Source organism: Suncus etruscus, chromosome 3, assembly GCF_024139225.1.
Source record: "Suncus etruscus isolate mSunEtr1 chromosome 3, mSunEtr1.pri.cur, whole genome shotgun sequence".
NCBI lineage: Eukaryota > Metazoa > Chordata > Mammalia > Eulipotyphla > Soricidae > Suncus > Suncus etruscus.
The window spans coordinates 77,724,461-77,745,178 of NC_064850.1; the positions used below are offsets into that span (position 1 = coordinate 77,724,461).

General features: G+C 37.9%; 1 protein-coding gene across 1 annotated transcript in view; it reads left to right on the top strand.

Annotated features, from left to right (window-relative positions):
* PRUNE2 (prune homolog 2 with BCH domain) overlaps positions 1 to 20,718 on the top strand; it is a 313,372-nt gene that overhangs the window by 200,462 nt on the left and 92,192 nt on the right. The window contains exons 7-8 of the mRNA XM_049769754.1: positions 11,915 to 12,070; positions 13,924 to 20,434. Of these exons, the coding sequence (XP_049625711.1) occupies positions 11,915 to 12,070; positions 13,924 to 20,434 (6,667 nt within the window). The remainder of the gene's footprint in view (positions 1 to 11,914; positions 12,071 to 13,923; positions 20,435 to 20,718) is intronic.

Below are 20,718 nucleotides of genomic sequence, written 5' to 3' on the forward strand. Positions count from 1 at the left end.
CTCTTCTGCGAAACAAAATGTTTAAATATCTGTTTTCACGGCAACCTTGTGTTGGGATGAAGTTGATTCTGTTTATGATGAAAATATTGAGGATGGTGCAGGATTTCAGCTCAGTCGAATTCCACTTAATTATAAAGGTCCTTAACTTAAGCCTGACTTTCAGATCAATTATCTTGTGAATCTCCTCCTCTTCTCTCCTCCTCTCTCTTATCCTCCTTTCACTTTTCCTTTCTCCCCTCACTCCATACTTCACCCTCTTTCTCCCCTGTTGGTAACTATAGTTCCAGAAAGTAATAAATACTTCACATGATATAAAAATAATGATTTTTTAAAATAAGTATGTGCTTCTCTCTTTATTCTTGAATTTCCTGAACCTTAAGTTGACTCTTCAATGCAGCTATGGGGAGACTTCTCTGCCAAGGGCCAGTGAGATATTTATAACATCATTCACAGGCCATGTAATATAGACAGATGGGATGCAATCAGTTCCTGAGAAGTGTACCACATGATTTTGTGGGTTAGATTTACCCTAGCCTGCTTAAGAGTAGTTGCTTTAAAAATATTTTTGTTTGTTTGTTTGCTTTTTGGACCACACCCTGTGACACTCAGGGGTTACTTCTGGCTATGTACTCAGAAATCACTCCTGGCTTAGGGGACCATATGGGATGCCGGGGATCGAACCGAGGTTCATCCTAGGTCAACCGCATGCAAGGCAAATACCCTACTGCTGTCTATTGCTCCAGCCCCATACTTTAAAAATAAGAGTTTTTTTCACTCATACTTAGATATGCTTGACTAAAAGTGCTACTTGTGCAGATTGCTTTCTTTTTCTTGATACGAGAATGATACTTTTCTGATTAAAATGCCTAATATCTAAAAGTTTAAAAAATGACAATTAAAAAATTTTAATGAAAAATAAATGACATCTAAAAGAGAAAAAAAGAAAAAAGAAAAAAATGACATCTATTTTTTTTCTATAATCTATGTATCTTGTTTTCTTTAAATTTCTGAGCAGAAGGAAAGTAGGATACCTAGATTATATGATTTTTATATAACCATGGTAATGTGAAATTCTACATCTGTGTCTAAACTACCAAAAACATAAAATCTGTATGAAGACTTTTACCAGCTATTATACATGTTCTCCAGCTTGCTTTTCATCGTGTATGCATACACGCCTGTTTCTGTAAAAGTACACATTGCTGCTAGAATATCATAATCTTTATAAAAATTTAGCAAGTTTTCCATCTTAGGGTCGTAAGTGTAGTTAGTAATGACATACTTTAAATGGAAGGTGAGAAACTCAGGATTATCAAAAAGCATGATACTATTACATCATTAAAAAACTAAGCAATGTATTCGTATCAGCATTTGTTAAGATCAAAGATTTGGCTTGTTTATAGTGATGAGAGAATCACTAGTAAAGTGAGTAAATAGAATAACAAAAATATTTGGTTTTTATTAGCTAAAACTTAATTATTAATATCTGTGGTGGGAAATAATGTTTTCATTCGTTGATAGTATAATATCTTAGAGAATATAATAATAATAGTATAATATCTTAGAGAATCTATATAGAAACCATGCTATAATATCCTGGCCACTTATACTAAGTGGCTCTTAAGGTAAACCCACCTGGTTTTGAGCCTCATTTTCATGTTTTATTTGTATCACTTCAATTCTCTAACTTTCAAAAATTTTCCTTTTTTCAGTGTGAAACAGTGATGATATTACCTACCTTATTAGGGGTAGCTTAAACAATAAGAAAATACGCTGAATTTAAATTTATCAGCATGTTAATGCAGAAGCAGGATTTCACAAAATTATGTCAAGCAATATATTATTAGTTCAAATAAAATTATGCCGACATCTGTGTATACACGCAGTTACATATTTTCTTATATAAAATGGTATAAATTTTCACAAAATCATTTTACAGTAGGGCTCTCTTTATAATGATGATAATAGGTACATCCTAATTTTATTTTCAAAACATGATGTACAATATAGTTTTAATAGACCCTGTGAAGTTTTTACCACTAAAATGCTTTGGTTAGCTTATAAAAATAAGAACAATAGAGCTTTAAAAAAATGACATCTGGTAAAACATGGGAAATTCTTTGCTTACCAATTAGAGTATATGAAAAACAGAATAAATAAAATCTCTTAATTTATGCATTTTGTGTTCTCATAAATCATTTTCCTGTCAAAATTATCAGACTTTATTATTGCTGAATATTTTAAACATCATAATGAAATTTTGGTAGCATAAATCATAAAGCTTTCAGTAAGAACATTTGTGTACATACCTCAGCATTTTTTCCATATCTTGATTAAAAAATAGTCTTAAGTCTAGAAATAAATCCAGGCAGAATATAAATGTCAAACTATACTTTTAAATTTTAGTAACTCAGCAGTCCATGGCCACTGTGCTTACAAGGTAGTTATAGATTGTCAAATTGTGTTTTTAAGATTCACCATTTTCAAAAGTGAAACTGTCCAGGCTTTTGTTTTAATTTGATCTTGATTTTTATCCACAATCATCCTATCTAGAGATTATACATACTCACTAAATTTCTCTATTTCCTATAAGAGAAAAAATTTAGATATAATAAATTGGAGAATAACTTGTTCTTAATATGAGAAAATAATTTAGCAAAACATTACTTCATATATTTTATTTTTCTTTTGTAATTTGAGATCTAATTATTTGGAGATTGTGTTTACAGGCTAACATAAATTTTGGACCTAAATGGAAAGTATTGGCAATGGGATTAATAACCACTGATGTTTTCAATGAGGTGAAAATGGTCGAAATGATGAACAGACATTCTATCAAAAGTGATTTAGCTGAAGGAGAATCCTCTTTATGTGTACACTTTGAAAGCTGTTATTCTGTAGTAGCAACCAAAGGTATATTCATTATTGAGTCTAGCCTAGAATTTGTCGACAAGCTAAATAGTGGTAATTCTATTTTACATCATTGTTAAATGACATGCTTTACATTAACTTTGTGTAACATAGTCACCTCATCTTTCTTTTTTTTTTTTTTTTTTTTTGGCTTTGGTTTTGGTTTTTGGGTCACACCCGGAGGCTCTCAGGAGTTACTCCTTCCTCTGTGCTTAGAAATCGATTCTGGCAAGCTCGGGGGATCATATGGGATGCTGAGAATCAAACCAGAGTAGGCCTGGGGTTAGCCACATGCTAGGCAGATGCCCTACCATTGTGTTATTGCTCTGGCCCTAGTCACCTCATCTTTAAGACCTGTACCTGCCTCTTAGATGTGTGTGATTATCATTAGAAATGTTGCACTTATTATACTGAATGCAAGTTAATAAATTGTTTTATGGTTACCAAAAGATCACAAAATTCTCTCCATGAATCAAATGACTTCCTTGTATCCTTCAATGACCTTTTAATACCTAACAAACCAGGAAAAGAAAGAGGCGTAACATCTACTATCTACTATCTACCATCTGCCAGATTTTGGACCAGCCTTCAGTAGTCCTGTGAAGTACAGATTCACAGAAGAAAAAACTGTGGTTCAAAGAGGCCATGGAACTCATTCGAATCCCGCTGGAGAATGACTGCAAAGGGAACTATTTTCATGTCCAGTCAATTCCAAAGATCTGTAGAGGGACTACCCCATGATAACAGAGAGACACAATTAGATTTTAGGTTACTAATTGGGATTCACAATTTGATAAATTATGACAAATATAATATTAAATATCTTAATATTTGTACAGGAAGTCTTTGTTCATCAGCTCTCTAACAAAACACTGTTAAAGAAAGCTGGAAATTATTCAAAGACTGGCTGTTTTTAATATCTCAGTTGATGTTAAATAAAATAATACTTTTTTTTTTCTTTGGTTTTTGGGCCACACCCGGTGACACTCAGGGGTTACTCCTGGCTATGTGCTCAGAAATTGTGCTTGGCTTGGGGGACCATATGGGACGCCGGGGAGATCGAACCTAGGTCCGTCCTAGGCTAGCGCAGGCAAGGCAGGCACCTTATCTCTAGCGCCACCACGCCGGCCGAAAATAATACTTTTTGAGGACTGCTTTCCTCTCCCTTTTTCTCTCTCATTCAATCAGGACAAATTGTTCATGCTAGAGCCCAAGGACTGAACTCACTTTTTTTTTTTTATGACTTTTCACCTAAAATCAGTTTCTAACCTATTGACAATGTGAAGAACTTACTGTATTTAGTTTCACTATATTCTATTTGCATATTAATAAATGCATATGCACATACAAACAAAACTATACTTTGAGATATTATTAAATTATTTTATAAAGTACTTAATGAGTGTTTTCCTATATAATAGTAAATATACTTTGATAGTAAAATTTAATACCATTTAATATTAATAAAGCATATAATTATAATGCTACATTCATAGGTATAACTATAATTACAATATAGTACTTTTCAATAAATTATGCCAGTTAATTACTTCAATAACATTGAATTATTTCTGCATTGTTGGACATTTAAAGTGCTTCAGTGATTTTTATTTAGGTAGATAATATGGTGAATATTTGTAAGCACAAATCTTTGTGTGTAAATGAAATTATCTTTTAAATATATATTCCCGAAAATGTCTCAGGTTACCCATTCAGAAGTGAAATTACAATAATAGGAAAGAAGAAAATGAAATGTTTTATTATTAGATTACTTATTTATCAGTAAGGTTAAATGCTTAGTGTCAATTTGCCTGCCAATTGTGAATGGCCTTTTATGTTCTTCAACTATTTTTTTAGTGTTGTATCTGTTTTCTGTTTAATTTTAAGAATTCTAATATTAACGACTTTAAAAATTCTGTTTCTACTTATAAAAGAAAAACAAGCAGTCAGCCACATGGCTGCCCAGCACCATTGAGTGTAACCCTGGAGTTCCTGACTATCACTGGGGCTGCCTTGTTGGCCTGAGTAACTCCAAACTATCTAGTCTGGCTAGCCTATTGCCAGGAGTGACTCCTGGGATCTTGAATACCACATAGAAGCTACATAGAAACTTCCCCAGCAAATAAACTATAGTAAATAATAAAAATTTGATGTGGAAACATATGAGTTTTTTCTTTTTTTTAATTGTAAATCACCATGATTACATTATTGTTAATGAAAGTGTGTCATAAATAAAATAAAATATTCCAATATCACAACATTCCTTCCACACACAAAAATGTCTATTTCTGGGGCCGGAGAGATAGCTCAGTGGTAAGGCGTTTGACTTGCATGCAGAAAGATGGTGGTTTGAATCCTGGCATCCCTTATGGTCCCCCGAGCCTGCCGGAGGTGATTTCTGAGCATGTAGAGCCAGGAGTAACCCCTGAGCGTGGCTGAGTGTGACCCTCCCCCCTAAAAAAAAAAGCAGAAAAAATAAATGTCTATTTCTCTCTCTTATCTTCAGAAATTTAATATAGTCAATATGACAATTCTACCCAAAGCAGTATTCATTGAAGTTTCTATATACAAAATACCCAGGATGTATTTATTTGCTTATTTATTTGGGGGCCATAAATGGCAGTACTCAAGGATTACTCCTGGCTCTGCACTCAGTGATTATTCCTGCAGTGTTTAGGGGACCATATGGGATGCCAGTGTCCAAACCCAGGCTGACTAGCCGCATGTGAAGCAAGTGTCCTACCCACTATAGCCCTTCATGATTTTGTTTGTTTGTTTTTGCTTTGGGGGGGCACACCTGACAGTGCTCAGGAATACTTCAGGCTCTGTAATCAGAAATCACTGCTGGCAGGCTTGGGGAACCATATGGGATGCTAGGGATTGAACTCAGGTTAACTGTGTGCAAGGCAAATGCCCTTTCCACTGTGCTATAGCTCCAGCCTCCTTTATAATATTTTTAAAAGACATAGACCAAATGTAGCTAAATTTTATGTGACATAACAAGCATTCTGAATAATCAAAGTAAACCTAGGGAAGAGGGTGGCTTTTCTTTTTCCAAATTTAAATTATACTATCTATAAAACTATAGTAATCAAGACAGTGTGATATTGGCATAACAATAAATTCTCAGACCAGTGGAATATAATTGAGAACATAGAAAGAGATACTAACTTGATATTTGAATTTTACAGAAGTTACGAGTATGATATAAAGCAAGGAAACCTCTTCGGAAAATGATGTTAAGGAGCCAGAGTGATAGCACAGCTGAGTGTTTGCCTTGCTCTGGGCTGACCAGGATTTAACCGCTGGTATCCCATATTGTCTTCTGAGCCTGCCAGGAGTAATTTCTGAGCACAGGGCCGGAATAGTAATCCCTGAGTATCACAGAGTGTGGCCCACAAACAAACAAACAAACAAACAAACAAAAAAGAAAAAAGAAAACTGGTCAGTCATATGTTGTTGCTATTGTTCTAAAGAGCTCAGACCCTTTTCCCATGTTTTGCACAGAAATAAGTTCAAAATGGATTAAAATCCTCAGTATGACACCAACATTTGTAAAGTATATTAAGGAAATATAGGCAGAAACCTTCATGACATTGAATCTAGAGACATCTTCAGTGGCTCAGTGCTATTAGCCAACTATACAGAAACAAAAATAAATTAAGCACATGTTTTAAGCAGAAGAGTATGAAAAATTTGTGACATTAAAAAAACTCTCAACAGTGTTGACTGAAGAGTGATTGAAGGAGACAAGAAGTGCCACAGAAAAGCCATTTGGTAGGCTGTCACTTAAACTCAAGGAGATGATGGTGACTGCAGGACAGTGATTGAGAGGAAGAGTAGCAAGAGATGTCCATACTTAAATTATGCTTTCAAAAGAAAGTTATCAAAATTAATAAATGATTTTTTCTGGTGGAACAAAGGAGGAAAATCATCAAGAATAATTTCTAGATATTTGACTTGAGAACTGAGTGCTTTGGGTGTCATTTAATAAAATGGAGGAAGCAGAAATAGAGGTGGCTAACATTTTATTTGAGAGATTTAAGAGGTGACCAAATAGTAGATGGACAAACATTGTTGAGTTCAGATGGCTGTAGATTTGGTTGTGGATATTGACAGATAAGTGCCTTGAAAGTGAGTACTAGATGAAGCCACCAAGAATAATGTATAGAAAAGAAAGCACAAAATCTGGAGATTTGGAAGCTGAATGAGGAAGAGGAACCAAAGCAAGGGAAGGGCAGCATCAGGAAAGTAAAGGAATGAAGCATTTCAGGAAGATGAAGCATCACTTGGAATTCTTCTGTTAAAATATAATAAAAGCAGGAAATTGATTTGGGAATTTGGTAACATGCAAATAGCTGGAACTTTTGACAAAAGCAGATTGAGTAGAATGATAGGGACGTCAATCTGATAGGCAGAATTCAGGAGACAGTAGAGTCTGACAAATCTGGGAACAGAAGACATGTGGGTTTATCTCCAAAGAGAAATAGCTACATTTAAGTATGTAAACGTCTACAACACTTGTCTGGATCACTTTTGTTTCACATTCCCACTCAAGTTAACAGAATATGGCATGAAGGATTGTATTTTTCAAAGCAATGGGAAAAGGACTAAGATAGGATTAGATGAGAGAATGATATGCACTCTATTGCATTTATCTGAATTCTTGGACTTCAAAAGTGATAGTTCATTGGTCACTCTTTCTGCCCTGCTCTTAGCATTTGTGTGAGTTGAAGTAAAGGCAATATATTTTTGTTTCCTGTTCTTTCATTTCATATTGCTCATGCTTTTTTTAGGGCCCTAATATCTGCCTATCTGATATTTAGGATTTTGGCTAAGAAAAAGAAAAACAAAACTTTTTTCCCTATATTTCTGGACCTTTCTGCTGAGTCCCCAACATGGAATAACTTCAGCTGGATTCATGACCTCTAAAAATATTTACAGGTCAAATCTTTAAAACCAGAAATGTCAAAAAGCTTTGATTGAAGCAATCTTCATTCTTCCTCACTGATGGAAATTGTCTGAGCTTTTGCCAGTCACTTTCCTATTTTGGTAATTGATAATGTAACTCTTACTAAATTACACATAATCTTGTCAGGCTAGACTCATATTTTAGATGTGGAGGATTGTTAGGGTAGAAGTAATAAATTAATATGTGATCCCTTTATTTCCTAAGCCTTAGGCATATAAACACACATACATATATACTTATATATACACATACACATATATACAGATATCCCTTGTATATAATTATAACTCATAGTGAGGGTTATTTTGAAGATATTTGAGCATATTAACAAATAGTATTTGTATACATGTAACTAAAACAGTAATTTATCAGGTAGAAGGCAGATGGAAGAAAGAAAATCCCAACCTGCATCTCCAGTTGGGTTGTGTTGATGATGAAGTGCTGTTTATTCAGGACCAGCCTAGCTTGTCAGCAGCATAAGAGCTGGAGCAGCACATGATTCCTGCATTGCTAGAAGACAATAATAAATTATCTTCTATGCAAACAGCACCGGCATAAAAGCAGAACAAATACACTCTGCCCCCCGGATTCCTGAAGAATCTGACTCATTTCCTTGTTTGAGTGTTTAAAAAGGAAACTCTTGATATTATCTGCATACTAGTAAGATTAGATCTGGTTTGGACCTTTTCATTAGTATAAAGAGGACAGAAATGTTGACCCTACAGATTACACTCAAACATGAGTACTTTCTTCCTCTAACATGATTAATTGATTCAAATAAATCCTAGTTTGATCAATACTTCACTTGGAGTTTGGGGCCACCCAGAGGAAAAATGGGTATAGTGTTACCCAAATGAGCTTAATCATAAGAATCACCAGAGGGGGGCCAGAGAGATAGTATAAAGGGTATGATATTTGCCTTGTGTACTGCTGACCCAGGTTTGATCCCTGGCACCGCATATGATTTCCAAAGTCCTACCAGAAGTGATTCCTGAGCAGAGCCAAGCACTGCCAACTGTGGCCCCCAAACCAAAATAATAATAGTAGTAATAATTTCCCAGAATTTAGGAGTATAGACACATGCCTTGCAGCTGACTTTAGCTGCACAGATATAGATCTCGAGGCCCCAAGGCAGAACTAGATTTCTGGTAACCCATGGCACTTCAGGGTCCAATGCAAGTGGTCCAGGTAACCCCCAGAACTGCAGCACTGCATCTTTTGAGGTTGGCACTGAACTTCAGATCTAGTCGGTTGAGGACCCAGAGTTTCCTGCCCTTTGAATATAACGTAGGAGGCCCCCAATATAAAAGAAAGTATACAAAAATATAAATGTGCTTATCTATTTTCTCTACACAATAAACAACCTTTTTAAAAGAAATTTATAGCCTTGGCTAAAGCTTTCAATCACTGGTGCTAAGATTTTGGTTATGGCTGTTGGTTCTTACTTTCCTTGGAGACCATGTCTTTTCTATACCTCAAAGTGGCAGGGAGCTCTACACTTAGGTGCTTGGTGGAGATCATCAAAGTTGACTTGAAATAATTGTAGTTATTGAAAGAACATTTTCAGGTCTGACTATAATACACCGGAATATCTGCTTCCATTTTAAGAGAATTGATTTTTAAACATCTATGTAAATTTATTATCATGGCCTTTTCAGGTACATAAAAGCATGAAGGTAGATTGTATGCATTTTAAAATGCAATTAATGAAGTATTTGAACTTGATAAATTTTGCTACTAAGGTAATATAATCGATCTTGATATTCATCAGCAATGTATACTGAAGCCTTTGCTAATTCTCCTGTGGTGATAAATGGAAGATAGGACAAGCTAGAAGTGGAGAAGCTGCTGAGTACCCTTCCAAGTATCTTCATGCATTACAGGGACTCCATACACCTTGAAATTCAACCCAGCAGAATTGTAGGATGCATGTTTGATGATCCTTTTAATTGGCAAATGGGTTAAGGTACAAATACCAAAACATATCATTTCAGTGACCTTTACCATTAATCTACCCATATACACTGAACTCATCACAGCTCTTTCTTGCAAGTACATGAGGAGTGGGAAGGAGAACTTAGATTTCATATGACATAAAATTTTATATTGCTTAATATTTCACCAAAAGTATACATAATAAAGTACACAGTATGATCATTTTTACAGCAGAAAAAAGCTAATGTAATCCTTTCTATCTTGAGTACATGTCAATGATTTTTGTTGTGTAGCACAATAGAATATCTGTTGATTAATGATATTTATATATCATTTTTGTTTGATACATGTATATATATATATGAATATGTTCTATGCATATATACAATTGAGGCTATGCATCACAGGTTAACTTTATGCTTCCAGTATTCAACAAAAAATTCTTTTTGTTTTGGGGGGACATACCCAGCAATGTTCAGAATTTACTCCTAGATCTGCACTCAGAAATCACTCCTGGTAGTGGTTGCAGAACCATATGAGATGCCAGGGATGGAACCCATATTAAGTGCAAACAAAACAATCAGTTTAGCTGCCGTACTATCTCTCTGACCTCCAGCAAACATTTTTTGAGTAATTAGTATGTTTTGCATTATGCTTGGAGCAAATTTGTGATATTTTAAGGAAAAGAAATAGTCATAGCAGAAAATGGTTTTCATGCAGTTACTAAAATCTGAAGGGCTAGCATATTTCTATGCTGTGAGTCATGGGTCCCAGAGCTCTTTTGTAGTGGATGTTGTGGGTGTTTTCTGTAAATAGTGTTTTTTCCTTACACTGCTACAGAGAGCAAATAAATTTGACATGAAACTCCTTATACAGTTACTCTGGACTTTTACAATAAAATTAAAAACAATGGTCAACTCATCCTTATTCATCTTTGAGAATTATGTTTGCAGTTAATAATAGTAATTAGAGTATATAGAAAAGAGAATTTTCTTTTATATTTTAAGTGAACATGGTTAGCAGACATTTCTCTAGTCTATGCATAATAAGAATGGATTTTTGCAAATGCAGTATTTTAATAAATATTTTAGAAAAATATATTAAGATGTTTGCTCCTTATCCAAAACTTTCTGACTAATTAGTAATTAGTTACTAATAATGGCAAAGATTATTTCCTTTCGTGGTTAAGGAAATCAAACAGAACAAAGCAGAGTTGTTCTTTGGGCAGTACAGAATTGAACTGAATGAGTCCATGTATGAGGATTTTTTTTCCTTTTCTTTTCCTTGCATTTTAGGTAGGCCTTTGTAATTTCTCTTCTTTTTTGTTTTCATTGCAGTCAAGATTATGCAGATATTATAGCATTATGTTTATGATTTTGGTGTACAAAGTCACTGCACCTGTACTGCCACCAAAGTGCTATAAACCTCCACAGTGTCCTGATGTCATTTCAGGCCCACCTCCCTCACCCCTTCATAAACTACTTCATAAACTAATTGGTAAACTCCTTTCTGTAGTAAAAGTCCAAGGGTTTGTAAGCACGAGATAGTGTCTTTCAATTATTTTGTTACTCTAGAAGTCAGATCCTCTGATATTTATTCTTCTCCCTGACTTACTTTGCTTAATGTGACACCATTCTCACCTTATCTATAATGAAGCAAAGGGCAAGATTTTATCTTTCCTTATAGTTGAGTGATAGTTCATTATGTATGAGTCACAACTTTATGCATTTTGTTGAGCATTTGAGTTTTCATATTTTGGCTATTGTAAATAGCATTGTAATGAACAATAGATATGTATTAAATTTTTTTTATTATTGGGAAAGATGCCAGGGAATGTGTGTGAGACTTTTTTCTACCAGAGGGTCTACATTCAAAGATTCTGTAACTTGGAGCTCAGTGGCTCCTAGGCTTTTTAAGGGTAAGCTTTATATTTTTAGCTAAAACAAAATGGTTTCTCACACCAAGCATTCTCAAACCAGAGTGTTTATTTTAATTTACATTAAATATTGATGGTAAGAGTCTTCAAACTATACATATTTTTAATAAAGCTGAGGGGTGGTCTGGTAGTCATTAATAACAAGTTGTCTACTATTTCAGAACTGTATGTTAAACAGTATTGCCAGTGATCTGAAGGCATTTGCGGAGAAGTTTGGCTTTGATGTCCTCCTCCTCTTGGCTGAGTTCCTATCAGAAGATCAGCAGCCACGAAGACAGATTGCTGTGTATTCTGAGAACTTAGAGCTGTGTGGTCAGGTAAAAAACCTTCTGCCCCAGCCACATTTCACTCTGTCCTTGCTGGTGTGTAGAACCACTGTGAAAGATGGAATTGGATAGGTAATCTAACAATATGGATTTGGGGCTAACATCTGGAGTGGAAGTACTAACCTTGGAGCATTTTACACATTGGATATTTATTTTTATTTATTTTTTATTTTTTGGAGTCACAAACAGCAGGGAGTCACAAACAACTTAGGGATTATTTTTGGCTCTGGTATCAGGAATTACTCCTGGTAATGCTCAGGTGACAATATGGGATGCCAGAGATCAAATCCAGATCAGCCTTGTCCAAGGAATGCACCATACCCATTGTACTATCACTTCAGTTCTGATACATTGGATATTTTTAAAAATAAGCCTGTAAGTATGCTCTCCAAAATGGAACTCATCAAGAAGAAGAGCATTATTGTTTCCCTCAAAATTAGGCAGGTGGTTCTACCAACCACATATCTACTCCATATGGTGTGGGCTATGGATCACATATATGATGTCCATTGTTTAGTGAGATGGTGTTGAACAATGCATGATTATCATTCTAAAATAGAATTGCTCTATAAATGTATATGCATTTATCATTTTGATAGATGCTTCCAAATTCCCTACCCCTTCTCCTCATGCAACTACATGTATATAAACATATATATGCACAAATATATATATGTACATATATACATATATATTTATAAAGCTATGTCCCAGATCAGAGAGATAGCTCAAAGGGATGAAATATGCTGGGACCTTGTGTTCAATACCCAGCACCACATGGTTTCTTGAGCACTGCCAGGAGCAACCCCACCTCCTACTAGGCACCCAAACAAAAAACAGACAAAGAGTGTACAAAACAATCCCTATACTGTAGAACTATTATGAGGAATAAAGGAGATAGTGCACATAAATGTGACTGACATGTTAAAGTGCTTCATCAGTGTTTTTTTAATAGTTATAACTACATCTGCAAGCTGTGCTTATTGTTTTGTTATTATTTCCACCACTAGTCCTATGGGACTATTTCAAAGGCCTATTGTACAACTTATCCCCTATACTTCTTAAAATTTACAAAGTGAACAGAAGCAACCAGGGTTTGAGTACCCTTGAGAAGATCTGCCCAGATACTGGCTTTATCTTTTTTTGCATCCTTCTCTGGTTCATGAAGTGTCAGAAATTAAAGCATGTTCTGGCTACCTGCTTCTCAACAAGTCTTTTACTCTTATTCTCTCAAAGTCCTGTTTCATCTTATACTAATACGTTCTTCCTACTTCTTGTCAGTATCCAGCATTATTTCTGATTTTTACAAATTTATATTTCAATCCCATTGGAGAATGGTATTTAAAGCAACAAAGAAAGGTTTCAGATGATTTCAGATTTCTCTCCTTGTAACTTTCAGAAGCAAGAAAAAAATGAAAAGCTAAACTTTGAATAAAAAGAAAATAAGTTGAAATGATTAGAGAAATAACTGTTGGCATATAGAGTAGGACTTCCCATGTTTTCATTATAAAGTTGTCAGTTGCTTAAGTTCTTTTTAGATGAATGCTAGAGAGATGGCTCAATGGACTGGAGTGCAGGCCTTGCATGCAAAACCAAGTTTGATCACCAGTACTTTCTGTTCCACTAATCACCCTTAGGAATAAACCCTGACCACAGATTTAGAAGTAAACCCCTGAGAATTACAGGGTGTGGCCTCTACCAAATTAAAATAATTAATGAATTAATAACTTAATAGGTGATTGAACATAGATAACTTAATATTAAGTAAAATTTAGAAAGACAGATTGCAATAAGAAAAGATAACCAGAACTTAAAAAAACTCCTTTATTTCCCTACCCTGACAGATTTGCTGTGAACTGGAAGAGTCTCAGAATCCTTGTCTGGAGTTGGAACCATTTGAATGTGGCTGTGATGAAATCCTGGTATACCAACAGGAGAATCCTTCAGTAACTTGTGACCAGGTGGTTCTCCTAGTCAAGGAAGTCATCAATAGGAGGTGTCCAGAGATGGTCTCCAATAGCCGAACGTCCTCTACAGAAGCAGTGGCAGGCAGTGCTCCACTCTCCCAGGGATCTTCGGGTATCATGGAGCTGTATGGTTCTGACATAGAGCCTCAGCCCTGTTCTGTAAATTTCATAGAAAATCCTCCAGATCTTAATGACTCTAACCAGGCCCAAGTGGATGGCAACATTGACCTTGTTAGTCCGGATAGCGGCTTGGCCACCATTAGGAGTAGCCGTTCATCTAAAGAGAGCTCAGTGTTCCTTAGTGATGACAGTCCACTGGGAGAAGGTGCTGGCCCTCACCACAATCTCTTCCCAGGGTTTGACTCTTACAGTCCAATCCCTGAAGGGATAGTTGCAGAGGAGCATGCCAGATCTGGAGAACATGGTGAACACTTTGACCTCTTCAATTTTGACCCAGCATCCATAGTTTCTGGGCAGTCCCAACCATCTTCCCATTCTGCAGACTATTCACCAGCTGATGACTTTTTCCCTCACAGTGATTCATCAGAGGGCCAACTCCTCCATGGACCAAAAGGACTCAGTGGGATAGGGATCAACACATCCAATTACTCATCCAGCTCACTTTTGTCAGGGGATGGCAAAGATAGTCCTGTGGAATTTGATGAGGACTTTGTCCAGAAAGAAGAGAGCCCCAGGGATAACACTGAAAGAAATTTGAACCTGATGGGCTTTGTGGGAGATGAATCTCCTTCGCCTGAATGTCTAGGAAATATTGGGAAGAGAATTCCACCAACACCCATGAATAGTTTTGTAGACAATTCACCATCCACTGAAGAGCCAGCTCTGCTGTATTCAAATGATATGACCCCCAAAGTAGTTAACACAACAGCTAACACAGGACACATTCCTCAGACACGTGCACGGTGCAGTAGTTGGTGGGGTGGTTTGGAAATTGACTCTAAAAACATTACAGATGCATGGAGTTCCAGTGAACAGGAGTCTCTTTTTCAAAGTCCTGAATCATGGAAAGATCATAAGCCAAGCCGAGTGGAAAGGAGAAACTCAGAGTCCACATTTCAACAAAAGAGTCTTGAATTTCCAAAGTCAACTCAACAGGATTCCAACTTGGATCAGCCTGAAATAGGCAGCAATGCAGTTCAGAACCAAGATAAAGCAAACTACCAACATCAGAACCTGCCTGCTGAGAAATCACAATTGCGGAATGCATCGCAGGGAACAAACCACCTCATAGAAGACTTTGCAGCACTGTGGTGTTCTGATGGCTCTCCAATAGTGATGCCAGAGCCCTGGGGAAACTCCCCAAATCATGGCCATGAGGCTGCTGCAGTGTCTTTCCCAACATGGAGTGCACTAAGTAAAGAGGAAGACACTGATGCTTTGAAAAATACCTGGAATCTGCACCCAACAAGTAATGAGGCGCCTTCTTTAAGGGACCTGAATGAATGGGCTCTGACAAAAAGTAGATTTTCTTTACCTTCAGAAGATGCTGGGGACAATTCACCTAGTGAAGCAAGTAGTGAAGCAACTCCAGACCTCTGGGATGAGAAGAACCATGACTCCAGAAATAATATTATTGGAGACTCCAGAAATAATATTGTTGACTCTAGAAGTCCCAGACCTGTTCTGGATCATGGCTGGACAAATTCTAACTTAACAGAGGATAAACAGGAGAGTATAGTGGACCAAAAATTGACTGGAAAAATATATGAGAAGGTGGACTCCTGGAACCTTTTTGAGGAGAATACCAAGAAAGGGGAATCAGATGCCTTGGTTCCTTGGGACGATTCCTTCTTAGCATATAAGTGTTCTGATTACAGTGCATCTAATCTTGGGGAAGATTCAGTGCCTTCCCCATTGGATACCAATTACTCCACCTCTGATTCTTACACGTCACCAGCATATGCTGGAGAAGACAGAGAACCAAGAAACAAACCATTTGATAAAACAGGAAGTGTGGAGCCAAATGGTGTGGAGATTCATGAAGAGGCAACAGAAATACTCACTCAATCTCTAGAGCAACCACCCAGGTCTCGGATGAATTCAGATCCTGGGAACCTAGAGATGTGGGCTTTGCCTGCCACAGAGATTCTTCATGATGTGAGTGCTGGTTGTAACCAAGATGTCGGTTTACCTGAGACAGAGCCCACATTTGACACATCCGGCTCCTTGGAAAAGGAATTAGAGCAAAGCTGTCAGTCAAATTATGATGACCCAGGACTGCTGAAGTTGTGTAATGAGACCAATCGCCAGCTCACACTCCTGCAGAGCAGAACCAACTCGCGGCATACAATCCCTGACACCCTGGAATCCTGGAATGGAACAATCCCGGAGGACACCCAGTCCACAGCCACCATCTCCGATATGGATAATGAACTGGACTGGGATGATAGTAGTGGTGGGGTGTTAATGCCAGGGGAAGGTCAGGCCCAAGGGTACTCAGCTGAAAGTGTTGAGCCTGAAACCCGATTTTCAGTGAAACAACTAGAACCCTGGGGTGTAGAGTATCAGGAGACAAACCAAGGAGATTGGGAAGGCACTGCCTCTTCTAAGCATGAGAGTGACTCAGCTCCTAATGGCCATGTTCTGTCAAATGAAAAGAGTGGGCAACTCATTGCAGATAGCATCTGGGATTCTGTCATGAGAGAAAACATGCCATCATTAGTGTCTGCAGCACCACTGTATAGTACAAATTTGGAGCAAAGCAACCCACCTCTTGAAAGTCCCATTTCTTCAGGAGTTAAGGATGGAAGCCTTTTAGATGTGCCAGAAACCTTTGAGGTCAATAGATTAGGGACATTTACACATGATTCTGACATGAAGGACACAAGCAGAGAAGTCTTGTCACAGGATTCTACATCTCTGATGACCAAAGTAGAGAATCCAGGGCATATTACATACTGCAATTCATGGAATGATCCGAACTATGGACAAAGTGAAATTCAAAATGATATGTTAGGGACCTCTGAAAGGGAGTGTTCTGGTGAGGAGGTGATGGATGGAGACCTCAAGATTTCTGAAATAGGACCAGATGGTCAAGAAAACTTTTCTACAGGCTCATCTGAGCATGGAGGATCAGACAATGAATTAGGAAGAATCCATTCTCTTTCATTCACATCCAGTCCTCAGTCAGAACTCCTGCATATATTAGAGCCCAAGAAAGGACCTTTCAACTCAGACTTATGCAGTGAGAAAACAGATCAGTCCACGAATCACCTGCAGGAACAGGAGACCTGTGAAGAGTACCTCATAAACCCCAGAAATCCCAATGAAATTTCAAGGAAACGGAATGTAACAATAAGTGTTGACTCCCTGGAAATGGCGCTTTCGAAAACTGAAGCAGGCAACTTGATGGAGCCAGAGACAATGAGCTCTATATCACTGCAGCAGTTTTCCCCAATCCCCTATATTTGGGATGGCTCTTCAGACAGAGAAAAAGAGCAGAAGAATTGTGCAAGTTCTGAGATAACTAACAATATTGAAGTTAAGTCTACTGAGATCAGTACTCAAGAAGCCAGTTCAACTGTAAACGAGGACAGTATTTCTAGCGAGTGTACACATTCAAGTGCATCAAGTCCATGCATAAATGATTCTCCAGCTGCACAGCCCTCCTGGGATCATGAGTTCAATGCCAAGCATCAGAAGGAAAATCAAGGCAATTGGAATTGTCATGAAATAAATGTGATTGATGATCAAGTGGAAGGAATTACTGGAATAAAGAAACAGGAGAAAGATAGAATGGACATGTTTCAATGGAGCATTGATCACAAGACTTCTAAATTTTCAGAGATTTGGAATGACTCTGTAGATGGTGATTCTCTTTCCTCATTCTCCAGTCCTGAAGCAGGCAAATATTCTGAACCCTCAGATATATATCAGGAAAGAAATCTAGTGATTCACCATCAGGAACAAAATGAACTGAATAGTCCTGAAACTATGCAGGCAGAGAATACCAAATTCATTCCCACAAGCTTGGGTTCTGGTGATGATGGTGGAGGTGATGAAGAGTCATTGGAGAGAGAGACCCCTATCCAGCTTGGCCAGCATGATTCTCAAGCCTGGGAATCATTAAATGAATCAGAAAAGTTCTTGATCATCGACAATTCCAAGCCTAAGGAAGTTTCTGACTTTGTGAGCAATTCAGAACCAGCTGGAAATGAGAACAAAGCAAAGATAAACTGTGACAGTCAGCAAAGCAGCCCTGAGCAGTGGGATTTCTCACCACTCAAAGAGGCTGAAATGCATCTGCCAGCAGTAGATAAGGAGAAGATGCCCTCTCTAGAGCCAAGAAAGATGGCAAATATCATGTGGAACACAGCTCCTGAGATGGAACCCAAGGATGAAAACCATTCTAAACTGGAAATGCTTGGCTTCTCGACGGAGAGTACTGAGTGGTGGAATACCACTCCACAGGAAGGTCAGCCAGTTGTGAGTGCACTTGAAGGAGACCTGTCTGACTCAAATGGTGTTCTAGAGAAGAATTCTCCAGTATATCAAAAAACGGGTCCCTGGGGAGTCCCCATTCAGGGTGATTCTGAGTCTATGGCAGAGGACTGTACTAGTCCTTTCAGTGATAAACATCAGTCTCCCTTTCTAAATAGTAATGGAGAGAATTCCCATGTGCAGTTTTGGAACATTCAACCAAGACAACCAGATCCAGAAGCTGATCAGCTTGGCGAACTTGTGATATTTGACCAAGTTAAAGAAAAGAATTCAAGAGATCAAGACTCTGTGTCCTCCACTGAGAATGAGCTCAAGTCTGAAACACATACTCAAGAGCAGAGCCAGAATTCAGAGCTGATTCCTTGGAATCAACCTGACTCAACCTTGGCTCATCCAGATGAAGATGGATCCACTCTATCCAATGTTTCAACCACTGAATGTCAAGAACCTAATTGGTGTGAAGAAGAAAAATCGTACTTTGATGAGATGACAAAGTCAAGTCTTGCTTCAGAATACTTTCCTGCTGTCCATTCTTCCACCCAGGCAATGGAAATATCTGGTTCTAAATGGAATGATTCTGCCACCAGTGAAAAACCGCAAGGCTCATTTGTTCCCGATATTCTACATGACAGTTTTCAGGAGAGTGGACAGCTAACTTCTGCATCACCTGATGTATGGATCAATGCTAAGCAGCCCTTCGGTCTAAAAGCAGAGAGTGAGAATCCTGATATTCTGACACACTGCCCTTCCCAGGCTTCCAGCAGCCCTGATTTATGTAGTGAATATGACATCAAGCAAGTGCATGATTCAATAGAAGTGGGAGAAGAATCCAATGAACTTTGTGTTACCAAACCAAAGACAGAACAAGAGAGTGAGCAGGAGCAGAAATATTTTCCATCTAGCTCAGAAGTGTATTCTGAAAACACAGTCCCACTCTCTCCAGCTAGTGAGCCAGCAAGTACCAATGATGTGCCTCAGCCTCTCTTTCCAGCAAGTTCTCCTGAGTCTTCTGAAATCAATGGTGAAAACAATTCAAGTTTCACAGTATCTGGAGAAAAAGCCAGCTTAGGGAGTGCACTAACTTTGGAAGCAGTTGATGTACTAGTCCCAACGATGGAAAATGTGGGGACCAATATTTTTGTAAATCATCCAGAGCCAGTAATAGAAATCAGTAGCTCTTGTACAGTAGAAGGCTTTTCTCCAGAAATCCAGGCAAATGCAGGGGCCGTATTGGAGTGTGAACAATCCCTGACCAAGGAATCTCTTGCTGTGATTCGTGGGGCTTCACCAGCCTCAGAAGCTTGTCTGGAATTAAGTGAAGCTGCTTTTGATCACAGTTTTAGCAAAACCTCAGCTCTCAATACATCGACAGGAACCATAGATGACATGAGCAAATTGACTTTATCAGAAGGCAACTCTGAAATGTCAGTGGATGGTGATGCAGGGAAGCAGGATATCTGCTCATCTGAAGCGTCGTGGGGTGATTTTGAATATGATGTCATGGGCCAAACCTTGGATGAAGAATTCATGAAAGAACCAGAACACTTTCTTTACAGTGGAGATGCTCCGTTCGAGGAAGATGTTCCGAAACAGTCACTGGCGCCTTATACACCACCCTTCGATCTGTCCTATCTCACAGAAACAACAGCTACAACCCAGGCATCAGAAGATGAGTCCTTGGGGAGTGATGCCCCAGAGATGTTGCTCTCTGCCCCTCCTGATCCAAGCATCAAGGAAGGCTATAATGATGTCCAGGAGGGCCAGCCTGCCCACCAGCTGGTTGTGCTGCACATTCATGAAGACCCTGAATTGCTTTCTTTACCTGGAGGAACTGGAAGCACTGAACTGTCCCCATCGAACATTGACTGGGAGGTAGAAACAGAGAATTCAGTTGCACCAGTAGGTGGAGACATAGGACCAGCAGACGGTAAGAAACTTTACATTCTTGCTGCTTTCATTGACTTACCATTTGAAAACATGGGTCGGAAGGCAACAACTAAATTTGTGATGCATATCTAACACAAAGCCTGTGCCACTGCATGGAATGCATGATGCCTATCCCTGAAAACAGAACAAGTGAAATAATGCTGCCAAATAAAATTTAAATCACCTTTGTTCAGACACACCATTTTCAATAATCACAAGCCCCAACTCTTAATGTATTCATTAAATTATGTGCTTTGTTCTTCACACTTTATGTTTCACTTTTAG